The sequence below is a fragment of the Mirounga angustirostris genome, unplaced genomic scaffold (genome assembly GCF_029215605.1).
Source record: "Mirounga angustirostris isolate CCGP_5_RB_7025 unplaced genomic scaffold, mMirAng1.0.hap1 SCAF_6, whole genome shotgun sequence".
NCBI lineage: Eukaryota > Metazoa > Chordata > Mammalia > Carnivora > Phocidae > Mirounga > Mirounga angustirostris.
In genome coordinates this window covers 109,658,945-109,683,892 of record NW_026991714.1, presented here as the reverse complement: position 1 = coordinate 109,683,892, position 24,948 = coordinate 109,658,945, and the positions used below count along the sequence as shown (strand labels likewise).

Below are 24,948 nucleotides of genomic sequence, written 5' to 3'. Positions count from 1 at the left end.
ATCTTTGTTTATCTTCATTTTCTTTGATTATTAAGTATCTTAGCACATGTTCCACATTTTTTTCCTTAAAAATCTTCCTTGTTCTATTTTTAGGGCACATTAGTATATCATGTATGAGGGTCCCATAATATATTTAACAATTCTCCTGCTGATAGACATTTGTTTCCAATCTCTGATTATTTCAATGAAACAATGAATATCTCTATTGAAAAAAATCACTTTTCATTGTTCTAGGGTATCTGTCATACCTTAAAAATCTTCCTTGTTCTATTTTTAGGGCACATTAGTATATCATGTATGAGGGTCCCATAATATATTTAACAATTCTCCTGCTGATAGACATTTGTTTCCAATCTCTGATTATTTCAATGAAGCAATGAATATCTCTATTGAAAAAAATCACTTTTCATTGTTCTAGGGTATCTGTAAGGTCAAATCTTAGAAATGGAAGGGTTGTCTCCAAGGATAAGTACATTTCTAATTTAGGAACAAATTGCCCTCTATTGTAGCAATTTACTATTCCCCATGCATGTATACTTATTTTCCTACCTGCTCATCAACAAAGTATTATTAAACTCTTTGCCATTACGATGAGCTCAAAAACAGTATCTCTGTATAAATGAGTAGAGCACACTTTATCAGAAGCAAACACAGCCTTCTTTCCCACAAACACATACCTTATGACTTTATATTAATGCTATGATAATTCTTTCCTCTTATTTTGATTTAATCATGGCTTTACCTTTTAATGAGAAAGAAGAAAAATGATGGGGGTATTAATAGTCATAAAAGTTGATGATGATCAACAATTTCTGTGCCCATTGCTGATGCATGTCTGGAATTAACCTTCTCGTCCTGATTGATTTTATAGGAACAGCCAACAGCCCAACTGCAAACGTGAGGGTTCATTAATTAAAAGTATTAAATTTGCATATGTTTTCAAGCTAAACAATATTTTCAAAATGGTCAGTCTTTCCTTTTCTTGTTTGTTAGGGTACATTCATTGTGCTGCACATGACCTTCTGAAAAGCAGGGATGTTAGTAAGAACAACAGCTAGAAGTCAGGGGACACTGTACCCATCCACGCACCAGCCTGTAACAAAGTCAACCGATCAGCCTGGCGGAGCCATCACATGAGTACGTGGAAATAAGGATGCCAGTCAAAGCAGCTGTATGTAGTCTTTCTTGAAAATATGGTTTTTAAGTCATTGAAGAGATTAGAACTGCGGTACCTGGCTGGCTCTGTTGGTAGAGCATGCGACTCTTGATCTCAGGTTTGTAAGTTCGAGCCTCATGCCAGGTGTAGAGATTACTTAAAAATAAAATCTTTAACATGTATCATATGACCTCACTGATATGAGGAATTCTTAATCTCAGGAAACAAACTGAGGGTTGTTGGAGTGGGGGGTGGGGTGGGAGGGATGGGGTGACTGGGTGATAGACACTGGGGAGGGTATGTGCTCTGGTAAGCGCTGTGAATTGTGCAAGACTGTTGAATCTCAGATCTGTACCTCTGAAACAAATAATGCAATATGTGTTAAGAAAAAAAAAAGAAGAAGATAGCAGGAGAGGAAGAATGAAGTGGGGGAAATCGGAGGGGGAGATGAACCATGAGAGACGATGGACTCTGAGAAACAAACTGAGGGTTCTAGAGGGGAGGGGGTTGGGAGGATGGGTTAGCCTGGTGATGGGTATTAGAGAGGGCACGTTCTGCATGGAGTACTGGGTGTTATGCACAAACAATGAATCACAGAACACTACATCAAAAACTAATGATGTAATGTATGGTGATTAACATAACTATAAAAAAGACTGAAAAAGAAAAAAATAAAATATTTAAAAAATAAATTAAATAATTAAAGAGATTAGAATTAGAGCATGTTTATGTTTGTGTTTTATGAGAAAATATCAAATTGTTTAGAACAAGTCAATACCGATTTAAAAGTAAAAACAGTTATAACTTTTGTTTCCTAGGTATAAAGAAAACAATAAGGCTAAAAGTGTTAAAGTGACTGGGAAAAGTGAAACAGGATATGGAATATTAGGAAAAAACTGCCAAGGTTCAACTTCTGTGTTGAGAACAACAGCCTCAAAGAAGCAATTTTACAAGACACACTGCTGAATAGTTCATTTTTTTTAATGTGACATTGAAAATGTGCATCTTTCAGAGTACAAAGGAAAGTCATGAAAGTATCTTCAAAATAAGTCAATAACACTTTTTTTGTGACCTTTGAGATTAATATTTTATAAGAATCCTGTAGATAAAATGGAAAAGTGTTTAAGAGGAAAAGGAAAATTAAAAATGCATATATGAAGACTCTTGTCCATACATTAAGCCAAAATTGAGAATTTATGATGACATAAGTCTTGGACTGAATATTTCTTTCTCAAGCTCAAATGACCCTCACTTACGATATTAAACAAATACACCATTAACAATCAACCCAAATAAACCCATGCCATTTATTGTTAATGTTTGTGTTCCTTATCTCCTTATATCAAAAAGACCATTAATAAGGAGCCATATTAAGAATAATGGTACAAATATCCAAACACCAAAGGAATTTTTAAAAAAGATTTTATATATTCATTTGTCAGAGAGAGACGTGCACAAGCAGGGGGAGCTGCAGGCAGAGGGAGAAGCAGGCTCCCTGTGGAGCAAGGGGCCCGACGTGGGACTCGATCCCAGGACCCTGGGACCATGACCTGAGCCAAAGGCAGATGCTTAACGACTGAGCCACCCAGGTGCCCCAGGGCAATTCATTTTATAAATGCATCTCATTATACATTTTTAAACAAAGTTTATATTGTATCTTCAAATCTAAAATTATATCAACTAAAACTTTATAGCAACAATTATGTACTGAGGTATTCTAATTTACTTGCCTATAAAACATTGTCCCTCACTCTTTGTATGGATTCTCTCTATTTTAATTATGCTTCATCTGACTCAGCCCAGTGAAGAGGGGAAGCTCCAGGCAATGTTTTGGAAAAGGTGCTTGGTCCACATGCTTTCTGACACATAACCTACCAGTGAATGTCAACCTACAAGTGCATATTAATGTATGTTTCTCGTTCCAGAATTATTTTTTATATCTATTCTTCTATAATCATTTGTGTTGACTGACTCAGAAAACAGGCATGATAAAGACACAGAATCTTAACGGATACAAAGTTTATTAAACTAAAACAAAACCCCACTATGAGCCATGTATATAAAAAAAAAGCCCTAAAGTACAGAAAGAAATTTTTTAAAGGGCGAAAAAACAGACCACTCAAATGTGAACAAAATTAAATAAGCCAGCCAATATTAATATAATAGAATTAAGGTATTAAGTAAATTAACGGTGACAGCTTATAGTGGTAAAATTATATTCAGAATTAACTATGTCACCAAGGTTTTATTTGAAATGAACAGTAGATTGATGTTTAGCTATGCTATGAAATCACTTTTTAAATACAGAAGAGGTGAATTATCACAAATACATTCAATTGGTAAAAGAAAAGACATAAAGGATATAAACAACAAGAGTAATTTCATAGAAAGATTGTGAACTGTGTCTCTTTGGGTTAATAAATTGCCTTTTTAATGAAACAATTAGAAAAAAAGATATTATTTATTTGTCTATGATGAAAATCCTTACTATTCCAAAATTGCATATTTAGCCATGTAGGGATGTATACATGTGGTCTCTATGCTTATAGATCAGAATCTCAGATTATAATCTCAGATTACAATGGTAAAAACTTTTGAGATATAATTTCAAACAATATTCTCCTATGTTTTTAATCTCTGCCAAATAATATTGGGTCAAGGAGGAATCAGGGGCACAGAACCAGCCTATTAAAAAAAAAAAAATTGCAGGTAGCTTCCAAAAAAAAGTCATGGTGTAAAGTACTTTTACTATTGAAAAGAAAAAAGAAAAGCTTTACACCTAATTTAACTAAAATGACACCAAAAAATGAGGTCAATGCTTTAAAAAGTACATTAAGAAAAGGGAAAAACAAATAATTTTAATAAGAACAGTTGGCTCTTGAACAACACATGGGTTAGAAGGTGCCAAGCCCACATGCAGTTGAAAATCCCCATATAACTTTTGGGTCCCCAAAAACTTAACTACTGATAGTGTACTATTGACCAGAAGCCTTATCAATAACATAAGTAGTTGATTAACATGTATTTTTTTATATTATACATATTATATACTGTATTCTACAATAAAGTAAGCTAGAGGAAAGAAAACATTACTACGAAAACCATAAGGGAAAGAAAATACATTTACAGTACTGTACAGTATTTGTAAAAGAAAAAAATCCATGTGTAAGTGGACCCATGCAGTTCAAATCCATGTTGTTCATCTTTAAATAAATATTGGTAAAATCCGGGGTGCCTGGGTGGCTCAGTCCATTGAGCATCTGACTCTTGATTTTGGCCCAGGTTGTGATCTCAGGGTTCTGGGATCGAGCCACCACATCGGGCTCTGCATTGAGCACGGAGCCTACTTGGGATAATACCTCTCCCTCTCCTTCTGCCCTTTCCCCAACCCCTCTCTTTCCCTCTCTTATTAAAATATATATATATATATATATATATATAAGTATATATAAATAATATATATGTGTAAAATTCATTGAAATCTGAGAATACATTTCATGGCCTGGTAAATGTACTCAATTGGAAAAAACCCCACTTAAGTATTTAGAAAAGAGAGATAAGTCAACTTCGATTGTATGATAAGATTATTAAATAAATGGGGGCACCTGGGTGGCTCAGTGAGTTGTTAAGCATCTGCCTTCGGCTCAGGTCATGATCCCACGGTCCTGGGATCGAGTCCCGCGTCGGGCTCCCTGCTCGGCGGGAGGCCTGCTTCTCCCTCTCCCACTCCCCCTGCTTGTGTTCCCTCTCTCACTGTGTCTCTCTCTGTCAAATAAATAAATAAAATCTTAAAAAAAAAAGATTATTAAATAAATTGACAACACTCTTCTGAGTTACAGAAAAGAGAAATGATAAAGACAAGACTGAATAAGTTGACAAAATAACTATCTTACTAAAAAGGATCCTGATGATATACTGGTAAATTCACTTAAAATACAAAGCAGCTTTAATACAGCTGTTACACAAATTGCTCTGAAATTTGGGGAATACATGGAGCCTTTTTAAGGTATTCTGTGAAATAAAAGTAAAACTGATATCTAACGTTATAGACTTTTAATAAAAAAAATTAAGCCAGGTCAATTTCACTAATGAATATTAAATTAAAATTTCAAGTGCATTATCAGTTGTTGCAATTAAGCAATGGGATTGTTTATCCTACGCATAAAGAATATTTCTATACAGGCGAAACTATTAGTTTAATACATATGAATAGCTTAATGAGTATAAAGCATTCCATTGGATGTGTTTTGATAGAAAAGTCTATGCACAAATTTTTATCTATACCAAATAAAATAATATATTGAAACTCTCTATAGTCTGATGCAAAATAAATAGGTAAATTAATTAATTAATATACTTAATAAGCATTATCTTATTTAATATTGATTTGAACTTCTGGATCAATACGATAGTATGGGAAAACCAAATAAGAAAATGTAATAAGAGAAGTCTGTAAAACAAAAGATGCATTATTTTCATACCGCCTGATTACAAGCCTACAAAAGGCAACTCTAACAGAAATGTTTAGCTCGTAAGGTATCCAGATATAAGATAAAAATACAAGAATCAGTACATTTCTTATGTCATTATAAAAAATATATAAGAGCTACCAGTTAAGCAATAAAATATATAGGGTAACAATCAACAAGGGACACGGAGGAAGACATAAAGAAATCTACAAACTACCAAGGGAGTGTTAAAGAACCCCTGAATAAATGCACAGAAATACCACATATATGAAGGAGAAAAATGAAATATTATGAAGATGAGTATTTCTAACCCAAACTAGAAGACTCCATGCAAAAATATTAATAGTGCTTATTCCTAGAGCAAACTGATTTTTTTTTTTTTTCTTTTCAATCTGCATTCTAGGGCACCTGGGTGGTTCAGTCAGTTAAGCGTCTGTCTTCAGCCCAGGTCATGATCCCAGCGTCCTGAGATCCAGCCTCACATCAGGCTCTCTGCTCAGTCTGCTTCTCCCTCTCTCTCTGTGTGCTCTCTCTCTCTCTCTCTATCAAATGAATAAATAAACCTAAAAAAATAAATAAATCTGTATTCTATAAATATAATAAGTTTGTAGTTCTATAAAATAGTATCAGTGAAACAAATATAAAATTTAACAGAATGCTTTTTCTTTAATAATTTAAAGATCTCAATGTTTGAATAAAATAGGATAGTGAAGAAAAAATGATTGAACTACAGAAAATAAAAAAGCCCACTCAAAAGTAGAGCTAATTAAAGAAATGTGGAATGGCATAGAAGAGGAAATATTACTGGGCGCCTGGGTGGCTCAGTTGGTTAAGCGACTGCCTTCGGCTCAGGTCATGATCCTGGAGTCCCGGGATCGAGTTCCGCATCAGGCTCCCTGCTCGGCAGGGAGTCTGCTTCTCCCTCTGACCTTCCTCCCTCTCATGCTCTCTGTCTCTCATTCTCTCTCTCTCAAATAAATAAATAAAATCTTTAAAAAAAAAAAAGAGGAAATATTACTTAAACTACCTAAAGAGAAAGTTCATAAATTTACACACACATACTACACACACACACACAAATACTATACATGTGATAAGAAGCACATTCACACATGAGAGGAAATGATTCTTCAAGGATGATTTTTATCACTTTTTTGATATATGAAATGATCATGTGTTCTGACTTGTCCAGGACAGTTCAAGTTTAATTCACACAACAGTCTTACAAAACGAGTGCTGTTATTACCATACATTTGGCAGAGGAGAAAACTGAGTAAAGTTAAATGAATTTTCCTCTTCTTGAAGCTAGTAAGTGATAGAGTGACATAACTTTTGTTTTCATTCTTTTTTGATAGCTCAATGAGTGATACTGCACAGCTGTCCAAACCAGAAATATGGTGGGTCCCTTTGAATCTTCTCCTTCCCTCTTACCTTTCTTCCTTCATTAGCAAATATATCTTGGTATTCACCTCCTTCAAACCTATCTGGTATTTTCTCTCTACATTCTCACTGCAATACTTTTTTAAGGTCACGGCCTCAGCTTCCGTTTCTTAATCTAAAAACTTCCCCTGATTCTTGCTCTTTTAAAATGATGAAAATATGGCTCATCTGCTATAGTTTTGGTATGAGAAGCTCATATTCCCCCAAGGGTGCTAGTTAATTTTTCAGGCAATGAATATGGAGAACAGATAACATTAAAGCTTCTCAGACTTGCAGACCTCCAAGAGTTAGAACCAAGGTGGGATGAGCTTGAACTGAGAGTCTCAGGAGCCAGGAGGCCACAGTTCATCTCTCTCCACATGGCCCAACCTTCCCTCAGGTCCAGGTTTCATCCTCGGTCCCCCAGTAGGGAAGCATCCTTAGGACGAGCAACTCATTTCAGCGCAACTCATCACTCTGGGGGGCTTGGAGAAAGAAAGATGGGGAGATGCCTACCTGAGCCTAATGAGTCTTTACCAGTGTTCCTTCTGCTCCCCATCCAGGTTTGTTGCCTATGTTTTATAGGTGGCCTCAGCCTTATAGCTTGAGGCACCATGGTGAACACTGGTACACCAGGCCACATATGGGGAGAAGTAAGAGCAACATCCTACTGGTTCCTTTCCCATGTATCCCTGACAGCCACACCAGCCACCTCCTACTCTAGGCTTTAGACTGCACATACTGCAAAGTTCAAAACCCCTATGTCCCCCAGTGGTTTTTCACAGGGGTTTTTCCCAATGTCTTCCCTGTATTGATGCTTTTTCTCCACAGTTACTTGTGGTTGATGCTTGGGAGGGTAGAAGTGGCACAACATCTAAGTAGGAACATCTCCTTTCACTTGGACTCTCCCCTGCCACTAACATGCTCTTTCTGAACCAACAAGAAAGACAAACACAATCACTCTCCATAAACAGCTCAAGAAAGTCTGCAAGCCCCCAACTGCCACAAGTGGCTGAAAGCCCAAATTTCCTTTTCCTCTGGTTGTTCAATTGTTAGAGGGTTTTTTGTTGTTGTTGTTATTGTTGTTGTTTTTACCTTCTTAGTCCAAACAGAAAGAAAAGCTGGCTGAATTCCAGCAACTACAAGTGTTGTCATTGCAGTTATTGCCACAAGGTGGCACCACTAAGGAAACGGCAAAGCTACCAAAGGATCCTGATCCATCAAGATTTGCAAGTTTTTGTTTGCAGAAATCCCAACCTAGTGAGGAATGGAGAGTGGGATTAGTCTCTCTGCTTCTCAGGATTATAGGATTTTTTAAAATTCCTTAACCAACTGAGCCACCCAGGTGCCCCAGGATTTTTTAAAATTCCTAATCAAAAGTCCCAAGTAGAGAAGCCAGGAGAGAATGTTCCACCTCTACTATATGACAATACAAAATCAGCTTGGTCTCTAAGTTCCAAATTCGAGTCTGGATCACCACTCTATTCTTCCACCTTCTCCTTGTGAGCTCACCTTTGGAGCTCTTGGTGTCCGTCCCTGCTGTGAACCTTAATCAGATCATTCTTTTCCTCCCAGACAAGACCCCTTCTCTTTGAGTTTGGAGACGCATGGTTTCTTCATCTCCTCTCTCCTAAAATGCCTTGAGCTCCTTATTACATTAATTGTTCATTCTTCTCTAGAACTCTGCACCACAAGGGATCTACTGGAGGGGCAGGCTAATGCAAACACACACATACAATAGACACACACTCACACACACACATACCATTTACCCTCATTCTGCAAGATTCTGAGTGCATGCCTGCCTCATATTTGCAAAACTAAGAGGGTCTGTTTAAATAAAAGAATGTCCGCTACAAGACCACTTATAAAGCCTGACTACACAGAAAATAAACTGGCAGCTTCTATAGATCAAAACATATAATACATGCATAAAATTAACATGTTACTCACTGGCTTAATACTCTTTCTTGGGGGCGCCTGGGTGGCTCAGTTGGTTAGGCGACTGCCTTCAGCTCAGGTCATGATCCTGGAGTCCCGGGATCGAGTCCCGCATCAGGCTCCCTGCTCAGCAGGGAGTCTGCTTCTCCCTCTGACCCTCCCCCCTCTCATGTGCTCGCTCTCTCTCATTCTCTCTCTCAAATAAATAAATAAAATCTTTAAAAAAAAATACTCTCTCTTGGTTTTCTATTGCCTTCAAAAAATTCACTTGTTAAATAAAAATAAATAAATAAAATAAATAAAAAATAAAATAAAAAAATAAAAATAAAATAAAATCTAAGTTCACTTTATGTCCGTAAGAGAATGTTTTCTCCTAACTTAAGGCCCTGCTCCTTGGGAGAAATACTAATTGTCCAGCCTAAACCTATAAACCACAGATGTGGTATATAAAATCCCTCTAACATAACAGAGACCTGATGAGACCTTTGGCTTACAAAACTGTTCTGGATGAGATGAGCATAGGACCAAGTCATGCTGCAGGTACCCAGGGATTATTAAGCAGAATAATGAACTAGTAAGGTAACTAGTAGAGACAGAAGTTTCCAGAAGCTTCACAAACATATTCTCAAATGAGTGTGCATGAAATTTGCTTAGACACAATTTCTGAGCTGCTTATGGATGATGTATCATGGTGGCAGGATTTTGAAAAGACCCCTGTGATGGGGAAGACAGGTCCCCTTTGTGTACATGAAAATTTAGTTACTGCTGTAAGTGTGAACGTGGACAGCAGCATGGGGTATCATCTGGGACATTGTCAGAAATACAGAATATCAGGCCTCACTTCAGATCTGCTACACATGAATCTTCAGTTAAGCAAATTCTCCAGAGGATTCACCCACTCAACATTTGAGAAACACGAGTCTCATTCACTGTTGCCCCAATTCGTCTCAATAATGGAGTCATCTGAATGTGGGATTCTTGGGTGCCATCTTAGGGCACCTGAATCAGAAGTTTCAGAGGAGGACCCCGAGAATTTATTTTTAACCATCTCCCTCAGTGATTCTTACAATCACCTTAAGCTTGACAAGACTGAAACATCAAGAGCATGAAACAAAACTGAGATTGGCGCTCAGTCCTGTCACCTGCTGGCTGCCTATCCCTGAAGAAGCTACTGCCTTCCCTCTCAGAGCTTCCTTCATGACCTCAAATGGTGATACAACGTCCCTTTGCAGATGTAATATGAGGGTTAGGTCGGCAACCATGAAGCAATGTATTAAGGGTCAAAACATTCGCCTTGCACTTAGTAGGGGTGAAATAATCGATGGCTATTAGCATCTTCCTTTCCTTCCCTTTAACACCTCAATTCCGCCCTCTGAAAAACGCTGGTGGTGGGAACTGCCTAGAGTTCTTTTCATTTATCAAATGTATCTTTACTGAGGAGGTGGCAGGTTCCAGAAGCAAAGATGAACTCACAGCCTAGTGGGAGAGTCAGTAGGTGAACAGGAATATTATAATAGAAACAGAAATTTTGCTCACAAATGAATCATTGCATACATCCGGATAATGTTTTGGTTAGCTTGTGGGGGAAAGAGATCAAAGCTACTATTTAATATCATTAAAACAATCATTATTCCTTTCACAAATGCTAACCCAGGCAGAAAGGAAAGAGCTTTCCAGAGCACTGAAAATAAAACCTTGTTGCAGAGAGTAAGCCTTCCCTGTGACTTCAGTTGTAGCTGTAAATTAGCCCAGCAGCACACCCCAAATGGTAGCAAAATTATGACCTTATTTAAAGCAGATGCTTTATCAGCTCATCTTTTCCGTCAATTCTTCCAACCTAGTGTTTTTCACTCTCCATTGTCCTATTATTCACCCCTATTTTGAGTCTGTTTTCCTTCTGAGGGTGGAGCCACCTACTGACACACTCCCCTCCCTCCCGAGAGTTCCTAATTGAATTTCTGCCCTTCAGGAGCACAGGGTCATTGGGATGAACTTGCTGTCAGAGGGCTCCAAGGAGGCCAGGCTCTGGGCATCATTTCTGTGTTTCTACACCACCCTCTCAGAGCAGTCCTCTGCCCCAAAGCCTGGCGTTTGTTTGTTTAATGAAGTCTTCTGTTGAAATAGTAACTCCTTTCCCTGATGCTAGCTATAACTGCACTTATGATGCGTTTAAATGAAAAAGGAGCCTTTGAGGAACTACAAAGGCACCCTTTTTCAGGAACTCTAACAACCTTTCTTTCTCTGGTTTCTGCTGTATGTGTGTATCGCTGCACATGTCAAAATGCCACGTGATGCATTCTTTTTTTTAAAGATTTTTTATTTATTTATTTGAGAGAGAGAGAATGAGAGAGAGCACATGAGAGGGGGGAGGGTCAGAGGGAGAAGCAGACTCCCCGCCAAGCAGGAAGCCCGATGCGGGACTCGATCCAGGGACTCCAGGATCATGACCTGAGCCGAAGGCAGTCGCTTAACCAACTGAGCCACCCAGGCACCCCGCCACGTGATGCATTCTAAGGAAACTCTACATCATTACCTTACTTTGACCTCCTACGAGTCTCACAGCTGCTCTGCTAGAGAAAAGAAATACTTTGTACTTGGGAAATGAAGGACATTCTACTCAAATGTGCCAATAAGTATCTTCCAACTTCGCTCCCTCACATCCTCCCTGAATAACTCCCGAATGATCGATGGTCAAGGCATCCTTTAAATGGATACACTTAATTCATTAGGAAAATTTTTAGTGCCAGAAAAATCCTTACTTATACTTAAGATGTTAATAAATTAATTTTAGATGGTAGCTACTAAACGGTCTTTGCAAATATTTCATATATGTAGATAAAAATCATAAATTAATTTTGGGTAAATAAAAGGATTCTTTTTCTTTTTTTTTAAAGATTTTTATTTATTTGACAGAGACACAGCGAGAGAGGGAACACAAGCAGGGGGAGCGGGGGAGGGAGAAGCAGGCTTCCCGCAGAGCAGGGTGCCCGATGTGGTGCTCGATCCCAGGACCCTGGGATCATGACCTGAGCCGAAGGCAGACGCTTAACGACTGAGCCACCCAGGCACCCCTAAAAGGATTCTTGATTTCATAATTTAATCAATAGGACACTTACAGGTTTGAAAAAACCATACTCTTGTCTGTTCTTTCCACTCACTATAAAAATTCAGAGTTTGAGAGAATTAAATTAAAGATGTCATTATGTCCTGATATGTTTTTGATAACCATTTGGACACAAGAGAAGAAATAATTCAGAAAAGAAGTTACCAACTGCAGAATTTATGTCATAAAACTGATTATTCTTAATTGCATTTAAAACACATTTGAAATTTCCTCCCTGGGGTTTGAAGGGAATTTCCTCCAATAGCAGCTCAACTCTATGCCTTTGTTGGCAAACAAGAGCAGGCTTCAAACTGAGGGAGGAATAGGCTCTTATCCTTCCAAGTGCAAATTCGTGTTACTTCCTCTCAGAAGCTCTTCCTGGCTTTAGGACTGACCATTGATTTTTGGAGTCTCCTACACAGATATGGACTACGTACATACAGATCATATAGACTGGATGATATAGGTCACAGAACTTGTCACACTGAATTGAACTAGAAAATGTCCATCTCAACCCCTCTCTTATTAGTTTTTCTGAAAACATTCATCACTATATTCCTACCACCTTCCATTGGACCCTGAACACTGAATATGCTTATTAAACACTGGTAGAATAATGGGAATAATATATCAAATTGCCATTTATTTTTTAGTGTATGTATGGTAAAACTAAGCATACCTTCTATACCTGTCACATATGACATACATATGTATAAACATACCTGTATCACTCACATATGACATATATCTCTGAAAAAGATATTCTTCAAAGCATGCTTAATGCTTTCATTTTTTTTTCCTGTTTCTCCTTTTAATTTTATCCTTAATTTCTCATTTTTTAAAACTTGAACAGGGGATTTTGTATGTAAATATACTCGATGAAGATATTTCTTCGAAGTTTACCAGTCTGGTAAGGATTTCCCTACAATCTCAAGTGTAGGCTTTGGTGCCAGTGATTGTCAGTGTTTGCCCATCATGGAATTCTAGCACAATAGATTGTGGGGACTTCTTGGTGCTCCAACTAAGAGCAAGTTCAGTAAAGGAAGAGGTGCTTTATTCTCATTTGCCATTGGACCTCAGTGCCCTGCATGATACCAGATACCTAGTAAGTATTCCATATATGTATGAGTGTGTGTACGTATGCATGTTCAGACTATTTTCCAGGGGCACATGGGTGGCTCAGTCAGTTAAGCATCTGCCTTCAGCTCAGGTCATGATCTCAGGGTTCTGGGATCAAGCCCCACATCGGGCTCCCTACTTAGCGGGGAGCCTGCTTCTCCCTCTGCCCTTCCCTCTGTTCATGCTCTCTCTCTCTCCCTCTAATAAATAAAATCTTAAAAAAAAGCAGACTAGTTTCCTGATATTCATAAAAGCACCAGAATAGCTGTGATCATGAAAAAATAATAGAGTTGTAGAAATGTACTTCAAGATAAACTTCAGAAATGCTGTCTTCAGCTTATTTCTGTCGACAAGGAGGGCCTGGCCCTCCTGTCACATTTCTTAATTTTCACAAACAATGGCTAGGTAGAAAGGTAATTAAAGACAACACTAACTGGATGTTGACGTGTACTTGCACAGCTGCGGAGGACAGTGGAGAGACCCTGGGCTCTGGGAGCCCCCTGCTCTGCTTTCTCATCCAGATCTTGCTGGTACTTGGTGACTCAGAGAATGCTCAGCTGATTTGGAAAAGGGGGGGATAATAATACAGAGGTGGTACAATCTTGTGAAATTTATATTAAGAAAAACACATAGAGCATACGTGATCTTCTATGAATTTGAGTTTCATTTGAATTACAATTAGGGCAACCATATGTCCTACTGAACTTAAGGTATTCCTGGTGTAGGCTTATTTTACAGAAAAAAAATTATTAAAACTGCCATTTACATCTCAAACATTTTTAGGTTTGGATGACAACCTATATGGTCATTCAGATTATAATATGTATATATATGTGTGTGTGTGTGATTATGCATAGACAATGTGATCTGGTCCTTAAATATTCTTTTATATATATTTTTAAATAAATGCTCACACCAAAGTGAATTGAAAAGACATACCATCCTCAGGAAGATGGAAATGTTGCCTAAAGTTGTCAAACAGGCAAAGAGTTCTTTCCTCACTGGATGAACAGACTCTGCAGAAGTGTGGTGCATATTCTCTCACTGCCCCAGGAGCCTAGACAGAACATCCCAGCCATCTTGGTCCTGTTTTGAGAAGATCTTACTGGAATGTTTGCCTGAGAAGCCTGCATGGCAGGAGCAGTGTTACCATATCTAATGTTGGTCACCTCTGTACAGATAGACCATCTCTAGCTAAAAGGATATTTATGGATATGTTATCAGTTTTTGTTTTTTTTTAAATAAACTTGGGAAAAGAATCCATAATTCACTTAAACTGTGGCAAATGTGTCACTAATTCTGGCTGAGTCTGGGAGCTCCCAGCTCGCTCCAACCCAACAGGTCTGCGATCCCCACATACAGGAAGCAGGTACTTAATTAGGGAGGCAGATCCAGGGGTTGCTGTGGAGGGTCCTCAGCCAGAATGGCTTGAACAGTCCGAGGGGAGGGGAGTTTTCTGCATATTCCTGTCTACAGAACAGGGAGAATTTGCCTAACAAAAGGTAGCCCCTTGTTCCTGCTTTTCCCCTAAGTTTACTGCTTGAATAATTATAATGACCCTTGATTCTGAAAAGTGTTCTTGCCCATGATCCATTATTACTGTGTTTTTTAATAATTTATCTGGGTCAGTTTAACTCTCCTTAGTGGGTCTAAGCTGAACTTCATGTGCTTAGGAGACTCTGAGTATACCCATCTTGAAGCTCTGGCACAAATCAAATGATCTGCAAACAAAGCTGTGCAGACAGCAACATACGCACCTTATTATATTCAACCCCACTAACTCCATTAAATTCACTATCTGTTTATACCAGACATTTTACTTATACCAATCCTCACAATGATCCTATAAAGTAGGGATATTATTGTCCCCAGTTAACAAATAAGAAAACTGAGTCACAGATAATATGTGTAAGTTGTCCATCTGCTAGTTAGTGGGGGAGCACTGAATCTAACCCACCAGTCCAAATGGGAATCATCAACATAATAAAGGCAAGTTACATTGATGAAGTAGGAAAGGAAAAACATTTTTTCCTCTTAAAGCTATATTCAGCAAGAAGAAAGTCTTGGAACATCAAGAACCGGCTGCAAAATTGGGAGAAATAACAGAAATTGGCTAATCTGTCAGAGTATCCAAATTAGCAGTGAGAAGCCTGAGCCCTCAGAAAGCACAAGGAATTCTCTGGCTTGCCCTTTCTCCCCTTTTAAAACCCGAGTCTCCTCTTAATCAAATATACAGATGATACCCACTCCATTTCTCTCACAGGATTCCAGCAAACATGCTTTGGTTTGGTTTCAATATAAGCAGAAGGGAAGAAGAGGAAGGAACTGAGGATGACAGTATCACTATATAATAGTATCTGCTGTGTATTTAGAGTTTTTTAGATGTTGCTACTTTTCATTCTTGTATCAATCTTTAGGACCAGTATTTGTCTGTCTGTCTCTGTCTGACTCTCTTTTCAATACAGGACTGGAGGTTCTGGTTAAATACCTTGCAGACAATCCTCATACAGCCAGTATAAAGGCAGAGCTTTTAACTCAGGACTCCAATGCCCACATTTGCCTCATGTGCCTCTTATCCCAAGTCATATAAGGAAAACACATTTATGCCAATTCCTTGATACAACAAGAAACGCAATCAGAACAACCACCTCAAGAAACGCCATTGCACTTTTCAACTAGAGCGGCCAATCAAGTTAGAAAACATTAAAATAAGGGAAGAATCTTTGACCATTAACTAAAAAACACGTTTTTATTCTCTATCAAACGTGCTTCTCTTGTCTTGTGCCCAATATTTAAGTGGCCCTTTGAGAACACCAGCTTGGGTCCAGTACAAACAGGTTAAAATAGAAGTAAACCAATACCTACGTGTCATCAAGTGGCAAAATTATGTCCACTGTGCTGCAGTTCTTTGCTTTTTGAGCCACTGAGACTCTTTTCACAAACTTCATCCACAGAGAAGAGACACACAGTTATCGCTTGGCTCGTTTCTTTACGTCAGGGGCAATCAATAGACAGCCTGTTATGAACACGGCTATTGCAAATTACTCAAATTATGTCTGGACTGTGGCAAACATTTTCATGAACATTTATCTAATGAACTTGAAAATTCTTCTGAGGCTCTTCACCCTGTTATCCAACTCCATTCTGCAGGGACTTTGCCACTAGGCCTGGATTTAGAGATATTTCAGCCTCCATCATCTCCTGCCAGCGGAGTTCAGGGATATTTGCCAAACTCCATTTCCATTCTGCCTTGCGTCAACTGTGGGGAATCATTAGCTGCTGTGCTCAGAGCACTTACTGGAGAACCATTTGATAAAGAGGACCCTCACTGGGTGGGAGAGCTAATGGATCTCCAAAGTGACAGAGCAAAGCACTGACAGGGAGGGTCCTGTAATTTTATATAGTTTATCATTGGGAAATGGTTACACTGTGCCCAGTCAACGCTCTTAAAAATAGAAGCTTTGATTTCAAAACCTACTCAGGCAGAATGAGACAAAGTAAGGAAGAGCAACTCCTCATAAGGCTCCCCCTCCTTTCAATTGCTTTCCCTGCTCCCCAAGTCCTGGGAGCATTCCACCCATATCACTACTGCCCAGTCCATCAGCCCATTTATGGAAGTACAGCCTCAGGCAATGGTTGCTATTGGACTGCTTCTCTCTTTTTTCTAGCAGTTCCATATTTCAAACGAGTCAAGCATCTTCAAGGGAATTGCTTGACAAATTTCCAAAATGATCGCTTCAGATCAAATTCAGCTAAAATGCTATCCTCCCAAAGTTTTGAAAATCCATTTTTACAGCAAGGCTGGCGAAACATCTAATGAGCTTCAATTCAGGGGAGGCACATCCTTTTAACTTGAATTTGGCCTCAAAACAAGTTTGGCCCAGTCAAATGTCTACCAATCTTTTCAGTCACAATGGCTTCCTCTTTCACTCTAGTGAAATAAATTACAGATAGCACCATTTCCCAAGTTCTTAAAATTTCTAGAAATGACATAAAAATAAATATGTTAGAGAATATCCTGCTTTTATTCAGAATATTTTGATTCAATGAGTTTCTAGTGACTTGCTTTCCTTCTCACCCAGCTTTATTTCTGTAGGATATATCTTTCTATTATTTAATCCAATTTTTTTATGTTTCAAAACACACGAATTCAGCATGGAAAAGAATTAGTGTAAAAAGTGTAAATGAATTATTAATAAAAGAAGAAGCACACACATTCAAATATACTTGGTAGTATTTAATCTGGAAGGGCTTAATTGGAAGTTCTCTTATCAGCCTAATAATAATGAACTATAATGACCTTGATTTAACAGAGACAGGGACACTATCTATCTTTCTTAATGGAAAGATGAGAAGCAAGGTCAAGTGTTTTAACCAGGTATTACATAAATGAAATACATGTGTAATGTGCAGATCTTAGAAAATTCATAAGGTTTGAAGAAGAAAATAGTTGTAAAACCTATTAGTCTTTTTACTAAGCTCTTTTTTAGAATTGGATTGTTATTGTATGTTCAACTTTAGAATATCCTGAGTTTCATATATATAACATGATATAATGAGCATTTTCATGTCCTTAAAACATTATGAAAATTCTAGTTAGGCTGAATTCATCCAATGCATGGATGTGTTCTAATTTATATAGAATTATAAATTCAGGGTTTTTTCCTAATACAAATAAATCTGTGGTGAATATTCTTATAAATAAATCTATATATACATTTCTGTACACTACATTTTTAGAAACAATGTAAATATTTTGAAACATACTGAAACATTACATACAGAAGATACTTAACAAAATGTACTCCCTCAGATAGTGAATGAAAATGTGCTTTTACTCTACTCTCAGCAAACTGGTTTTAAAAATCATTAAGTATATAACAGGGAAAAAAATTTAATTTGCATTTCTTTGTGAGGCTGAGTATTTTTCATGTTTATTGGTTATTTGTATCCCTTTTTAAGGGAGGAATAAGTTCCCCTTGTTGCCCATTTTCCTACTGAGACTTAATTTTAGTGTTACACTAGTTGATCTATGTAACTCATTAGAATATTAATTCCTTGCCATATTATACAGTTTACTGATAATTTGTCTATCTTTTAATTTTATTTCTGATTTATGGGATTCAGACCAAAAAGCAATGGTCTGTCAGGCTGTTTATTTTTTCCTTCCATTGCTTTTTGTTCAAAAGATCCCTTCAATTGCTGACATAAATAAATATGTAATTTTATTTACTGTTTTCAAGACTTTATTAATTACATCAACTCTTGAATTCATTAAAAACAACTTTTCATATAAAGAAGGAAAGTAAAAATCCAAATTTGATTTGTTTTACCTGATAGCCAACCAAATTTACTGAGCCATCAGCCTCTCATTTTCCCTCCGATTTATGGATCTCTCCTTACTCTACACTAAGTTCCAGAACATACCTCGTTCTGTTTCTGCCAGTCCGTCAGCCAATGATCTAGGACGTTATGGCATATTTTAAATTCAGCAAGACCAAGTTTGCCTATTTATTTTTCTTTAAAATCCCCTTTGTCAAGTTATTTTTAGAATCTTGGTATTGCTCTTAAATTTTCATTAGCTTGCTCTGTAATTTCTAAATACTAAAAATGGCTTTCTAAAGATACACTAAAGAGTAAGAAAATAACGAAGAGAAAAATATGAAACCTCCCTCATGCTGTTAACATTTTTGAGCATACACTTTAAGGATCTCTATCAGAGATGATCTAAGTAGGTTTGCAACTATTCTTCTTAGGCAAGTAAACAGAAAAGTGTTAGAGCATGATCAATCTTTCTCAACATAGAAAAAATTTTTTGATTCATAGGATCACAATCAGGATTTATCATAGGATTGCAATTTACTTTTAAAATACTAAAAAGCATAATCTTGATTTCTCTTAGATCTGAATGTCACAAGTAAAGCATTTAATGAGCTAGATTCACAGAGACCCCTACATATTGCTGGTCTAATATACTAAATTGTGTGTTTTATTTAACTTGAAACATGGCCCAATTGGTAATTTATCACAAAGATACCCCTGATAGCATGCCAGTCTCGTGAAAATACTTTCCCTTGTTTTCCTTACTTCCTGACAACAAACTACTTCATTTACTCCAAGTGCATTACAAAGAACAGCACCATTTAATTCCTAAATTCATTTCTGGATGTATTTATTTAACAATACCTTGGTGATAGGAGGTGCTCAATAAACATTTGCCAAATGAAGAAGAATGAATGAAACATACTACTTAAATAGAGTACAATACAAAATAGCACATTATTAATAACTACATGGGAATTCTTAGAAGTGGCTGATGCAGGAACAAATGTAAGCTTTTTATTCACGGCAAAGCCCAGGAGATGAAGAGTGGGCACACGCGATGTGTGATTTATTCATACACTCTAGTAGGAGATTTATAGGCATCTATTAACCTACTCAAGTTCCAATTCTGTCTTAGGCTGTTTTTTTTTGTCATGATTAGCTATGTTGTGACTCTGTGTTAAATAACAGGTTGTCTGTGCTGAAATATGCAAGAAATATGAAGACAGAAGTTCAAAAATTATATATATACATCATTCCAGCTAAATCATAGACGTATCTCTGCTTGTGTAGGCAAAAAAATTAGACATGCATATATGCACAAAAGCAAAAGATATTTTTTCCAGACCTGAGATCCATTATCATAGACTAGATTTGTCTCCCAAATAATTAATATGTTGAAGTCCTAACCTCCTGTAACTCAGAATGGGACCATATTTAGAGAAAGGGTCTTTACAGAGATAAGTTAAAATAGGGTCATGAGAGTGGACACTAATCCAGTATGACTGGTGTCTTTATAAGAAGAGGAAATTTGAATACAGACACAGAGGGAAGAAAATGAGAACACACAAGGGAGAAGATGGCCATCTATAAGCCAAGGAGAGAGACCTGAAGGAAACAACTCTGCCAATACCTGGAGTACAGATTTCTAGCTCGTAGACCTGTGATAAAATACATTCCTCTTGTTTAAACCACTCAATCTGTGGAACTTTGTTACAGCAGCCCTAGCAAACTAATACATCATGAACTAATCCAGAATATAGTGAGATTGTATGTTGAAAAAGAATAAGAATTACTTTTGTTATTTTCAACATTCTCAGTTTTCAAAAAGATCAATCATACCCACCTGGGTACTGTGGTGGGGCCTGATCTGATCCTTCCTTTGGGTAAAACACCATCCCAAAAGTCACTGCTTTAGGTGAGACTTCTAATTAATCGCTCCACCAATCGATTAGGAATTCAGACTTAATTAACTGCATCGCCCACTTCCACATGGTGATCTCTTTAACGTATGGTTGAGTATTTATGAGAGCTTGGATACAATTCATGCTTTGAATGGGTAGATAGCTCTTGGCTTTTGCCTTGAGGTCTTAAAGTCACTTGTGTGCTTTCTACCTCTGTCTACACTGACCTAATAAATATAACACAAGAAGAGGGATGTGGGAAGGAGCATTCCCACTCCCCTTCATCCCCAACCCAATTTCACAGGACAGAAATAGGGTGTAAATTTTGTAAGTGGGGTAAGTGTAATGGCAATCCCCAAGTCACATGGAAGCCATGCTCTCAAGAGTGAGGAAAGGTCCCGGTTCTGTTTATCTTGACAGAAGACAGAGATCTGCCACTGTCACTCATCGGCTCCTTCAAACCTGTGTCACCCACTGGGACAACTCATCTTCCTCGTGGACTGAAACTGGCCCTTAGAGTCAGGCAGGATTTGCCAACATGTTCCAAGCTCCTAACTACAAGGCGCATTTCTCTGTGCCATCTTTTTTTTTTATTCTTATGTTAATCCCCATACATTACATCATTAGTTTTAGATGAAGTGTTCCATGATTCATTGTTTGTGCATAACACCCAGTGCTCCATGCAGAATGTGCCCTCCTCAACACCCACCACCAGGCTAACCCATCCTCCCACCCCCCTCCCCTCTAGAACCCTGTTTGTTTTAAAACAACACAGAATGAAGTTTTATAATAGCAATATATAGAGGGAAAAATCGTAATTTTCCATTCTTCATGATTCAGAATAATTAATTTAATAAGTGTGTCATATGAGAAGAGTAAATAAAGAGAAGGAAAGGGGTGTGGATATATATGATCACTGAAGCATATACAATTGAAAGAAAAAACAAATTACCAGGGGTAGTGCTGGAAATAAAAGCTCAGTGGGAAATATTTTTTGGATGCTAATTTGATTCTTCTATGGAACCTTAAAGCTGCAGTGCCTACAAGTGCACTATTTATTTCAACTTGTTTTTATTTTTAGCACTTATATAATAACCTTAAGTCTCTAAAAACCAATTAAACACCTCCTGATCTCTACTGGGAATTTTCCCTAAGTAGTTCTCTACCTAGACTATAACAGGACTATGATTTCATTTACAACATCTTGCTGGAGAGTGTTTCATCAAGAGAGGTGTTAAAAAAATAATGAAATTAATAAACGAGGGCAGAATCAAGATGAGCTCCAGTCTTCTCTGGACACAGTTACAGTCTGGGGTTTGGTTCACAATCAACACTGAGCCGATAGATCTTAGATGAGCAGTTTGCTTTGCCATGCCACATTCTGTAGTTTTACAAGAAGGTATTATTTCTTAGTACACGCCAATGTGCCTAAGTCCTGAACCAAAAAATGCAGCCTTCTAAAGTGAATAAATAATTATCTCTATTAAACTGGTAGATATAAAAGTAAACCCTTCTTTGCTTAGTCAGGTAAAATTCAGATCTTGGCTATTTTAATTCAGTTTTACCTTCTTCAAATACTAAAGATACCAGCCTTGCCCCTTCCCGTCTTAAGACTACTGATTCTGCCGTTCCAACAGCTGGACTAAATGCATCCCACGTAACACTGCAGAGCTCAAACACTGCCCCCTCCCAGCCCACCCCGCTGCCAAGCCTCTTTGAGGGCCTGCCCCCACGACCGGCCACCAGGGGCTTACCGACAGTGTTTATGGGATCCCGTCAGGGTTTCGATCACAAAGCACTCGCCATCATTGAGACAGTATGCGAGGTCCTTGTCTCGGCAGGGTTTGAAGTGCTCAGATCGCTCAGTGGAATACGTCGTTGTATCTGTCAGGGGAAACACACAGAGAACTGCTGTCAGCAACGCGTTCTGCCACCACCGGGCCCCATCCCAGGCCGGGATCTGTGCACTGAGGACTTCTCCTGGGCTCTGACCCTCCGCCACCAGAGAGGGAGCACAGATCCTCCACTGGACTGAAGAAATGCACTGGATATGACCACACTTTATGACTGAACATTGTGTGCCCCCCAAAATTCACATGTTGAAACCTAATCACAATGAGGTGTGGCATCAGCGGGTGCGCCTGTGGGAGGGGATTAGGTCTTGAATGGGATTAGTACCCTTATAAAAGGGCCCCAGAAAGCTCCGTCGCCCACTGCAGGCATGTGAAGGTAGCGAGAAGATAGCACTCCATGAGCCAGGAAGTCCTCACTGCTCCCCAGACACTGAATCTTCAGGCACCTTGATCTTGGACTTCCCAGCTTCTAAAACTGTGAGAAACAAATTTCTGTGGTTTATGAGCCCCCAGTCTGTTATAGCAGCCCCAACTAAGATAAGCACTGTATTCAGTCGTCTTATTTCTCCACTAGATTTTAGCAATTGGAATCACTCTATAAGCCCCCTTTGAGGACACATTAACAGTAAAAGCTGAATGATTCTGCAGTCAAACACCTCAAACCCGCTTTTGTTAATTTCAGTTTTTAACAAACACATTGTATGAAAGATTGAAACAGGATCTCCTTCCCTTTATTGTTGCCAAATGTCATTAAACATCTGATCACTGCATATTGTGACCGTTCTGTGGAAACCAATGTCAGTTTCTATGAGTTTTTTGTTTTTTGTTTTTAGTTACAGCTCTAATCGGCTAATAGCTGAACCAATTATTCTTCCACGTTTTCCTTTTCTTATGTAATTAAAATGCAAATGTTCCAAATTCCGAAACAGAATCTGAAATGTGAAGAATGTTTCTGGTAAACACCTAACAGAACCAAATTATTGTCATTTTTAAGCATTATTTTAAATGATTTATTTTATTTATTATTATTATTTTTTAAGATTTTTATTTATTTATTTGACAGAGAGAGATAGCGAGAGCAGGAACACAAGCAGGGGGAGTGGGAGAGGGAGAAGCAGGCTTCCCGCGGAGCAGGGAGCCCGATGTGGGGCTCAATCCCAGGACTCTGGGATCATGACCTGAGCCGAAGGCAGACGCTTAACGACTGAGCCACCCAGGCGCCCTTTAAGCATTATTTTAAACATTTGTTTTTAAAATCATAATTACTTACATTTTTAAATTAAGCTGTATGTCTACATCCTTTTCCTAAATATGGAACTAGCCATAAGTATGTGGTATCTACTAGACACAGACTCTGTTATCACATATAGACATTCTTAGTTTCACAGTTTTAGGCAACTAAAGTATTAGCACCAACTCCACTGCCATATTGGAGAAAAAAATACATTTAAAAAATCAAAGATGGGTGCATCTGGGTGGCACAGTCATTTAAGTGTCCAACTCTAGATTTCGGCTCAAGTCATGATCTCAGGGGTTGTGAGATCGAGCCCAGAGTCCGGCTCTGTGCTCAGCGGGGAGTCTGCTTGAGATGCTCTCTCTCCTCTCCGTCTACCCTACCCACCCATCCCCCATTCATGCTCTCTCTCTCAAATAAACAAATCTTTAAAATATAAAATAAGGGGCGCCTGGGTGGCTCAGATGGTTAAGCGTCTGCCTTCGGCTCAGGTCATGATCCCAGGGTCCTGGGATCGAGTCCCGCATCAGGCTCCCAGCTCAGCGGGGAGCCTGCTTCTCTCTCTGACCCTCTCCCCTCTCATGCTGTTTCTCTCTCGCTCGCTCTCTAAAAAATAAATAAAATCTTTAAAAAATAAATAAATAAAATAAAATAAAATAAAAAGTCAAAGATGAATAAATGATTCTGCATTTAAGCTCTTTTAATTTCCTTTACTTAGATCTAGATTAAATAATAATGTTCAATATCATAGGTTATTGTAACCAACCAGCTTAGTAACTGGAAGCCACTATGAGCCTCTTCCTGTTCATCATCCAAATTGAGGAGAAAGTGATTGCCCTAAAAGGAAATTCACTCATAACCTTCCCACACCTAAAAATCCTCAGCAGGCCCCATCCCCATAGGAATAACTCCAAATTCCTCAGAGAAGGACTGAGACCATGTGGAATTTTGCCCTCTGGGGTCATCTTGTACCCTAAGACACACAACTTCATTTCCAATTATTTTTCTATTTCTCCAAACACAAGAAGCTGTCACACTGCTCCTTCTTCCTGGATCATCTTTTTCTTTGCTGGAAGACATCCAGAAATCTTTCAAAGCTTACATCATCTTCCTATTGTGTCTCCCTAGCACCTTTGATCACTCACATCACTGCATTCAACATTCAATGCTGCATTTTGTTCACATGTTTATCTTTTTCTTTAGTCTGTATGTTTCTTAAGGTCAGAGGTGGAGCCTCGATTCACAATTGGTGTTCAGTAAAAAATGTCTTCAATAAATCTGGATCACTCTAACACTGCTAAGAGTTTAAATGCCATTGGTAAATGATATGATCATGAAAGACATCATTACAATCATATAAAAGTTAATGCATATCTTACAACAAGTTAGATATAATTTCACATCAATCTTAGCATTTTAGTATACCTA

At 38.1% G+C, this 24,948-nt stretch overlaps 1 protein-coding gene across 4 annotated transcripts in view; it reads right to left on the bottom strand.

Annotated features, from left to right (window-relative positions):
• Positions 1-24,948, bottom strand: part of NRG3 (neuregulin 3) — a 1,020,119-nt gene that overhangs the window by 547,697 nt on the left and 447,474 nt on the right. For all 4 annotated transcript variants that reach the window (XM_045878223.1, XM_045878224.1, XM_045878225.1 and 1 more), the window contains exon 2: positions 22,188-22,317. In XM_045878223.1, coding sequence (XP_045734179.1) covers positions 22,188-22,317 — 130 coding nt within the window. The remainder of the gene's footprint in view (positions 1-22,187; positions 22,318-24,948) is intronic.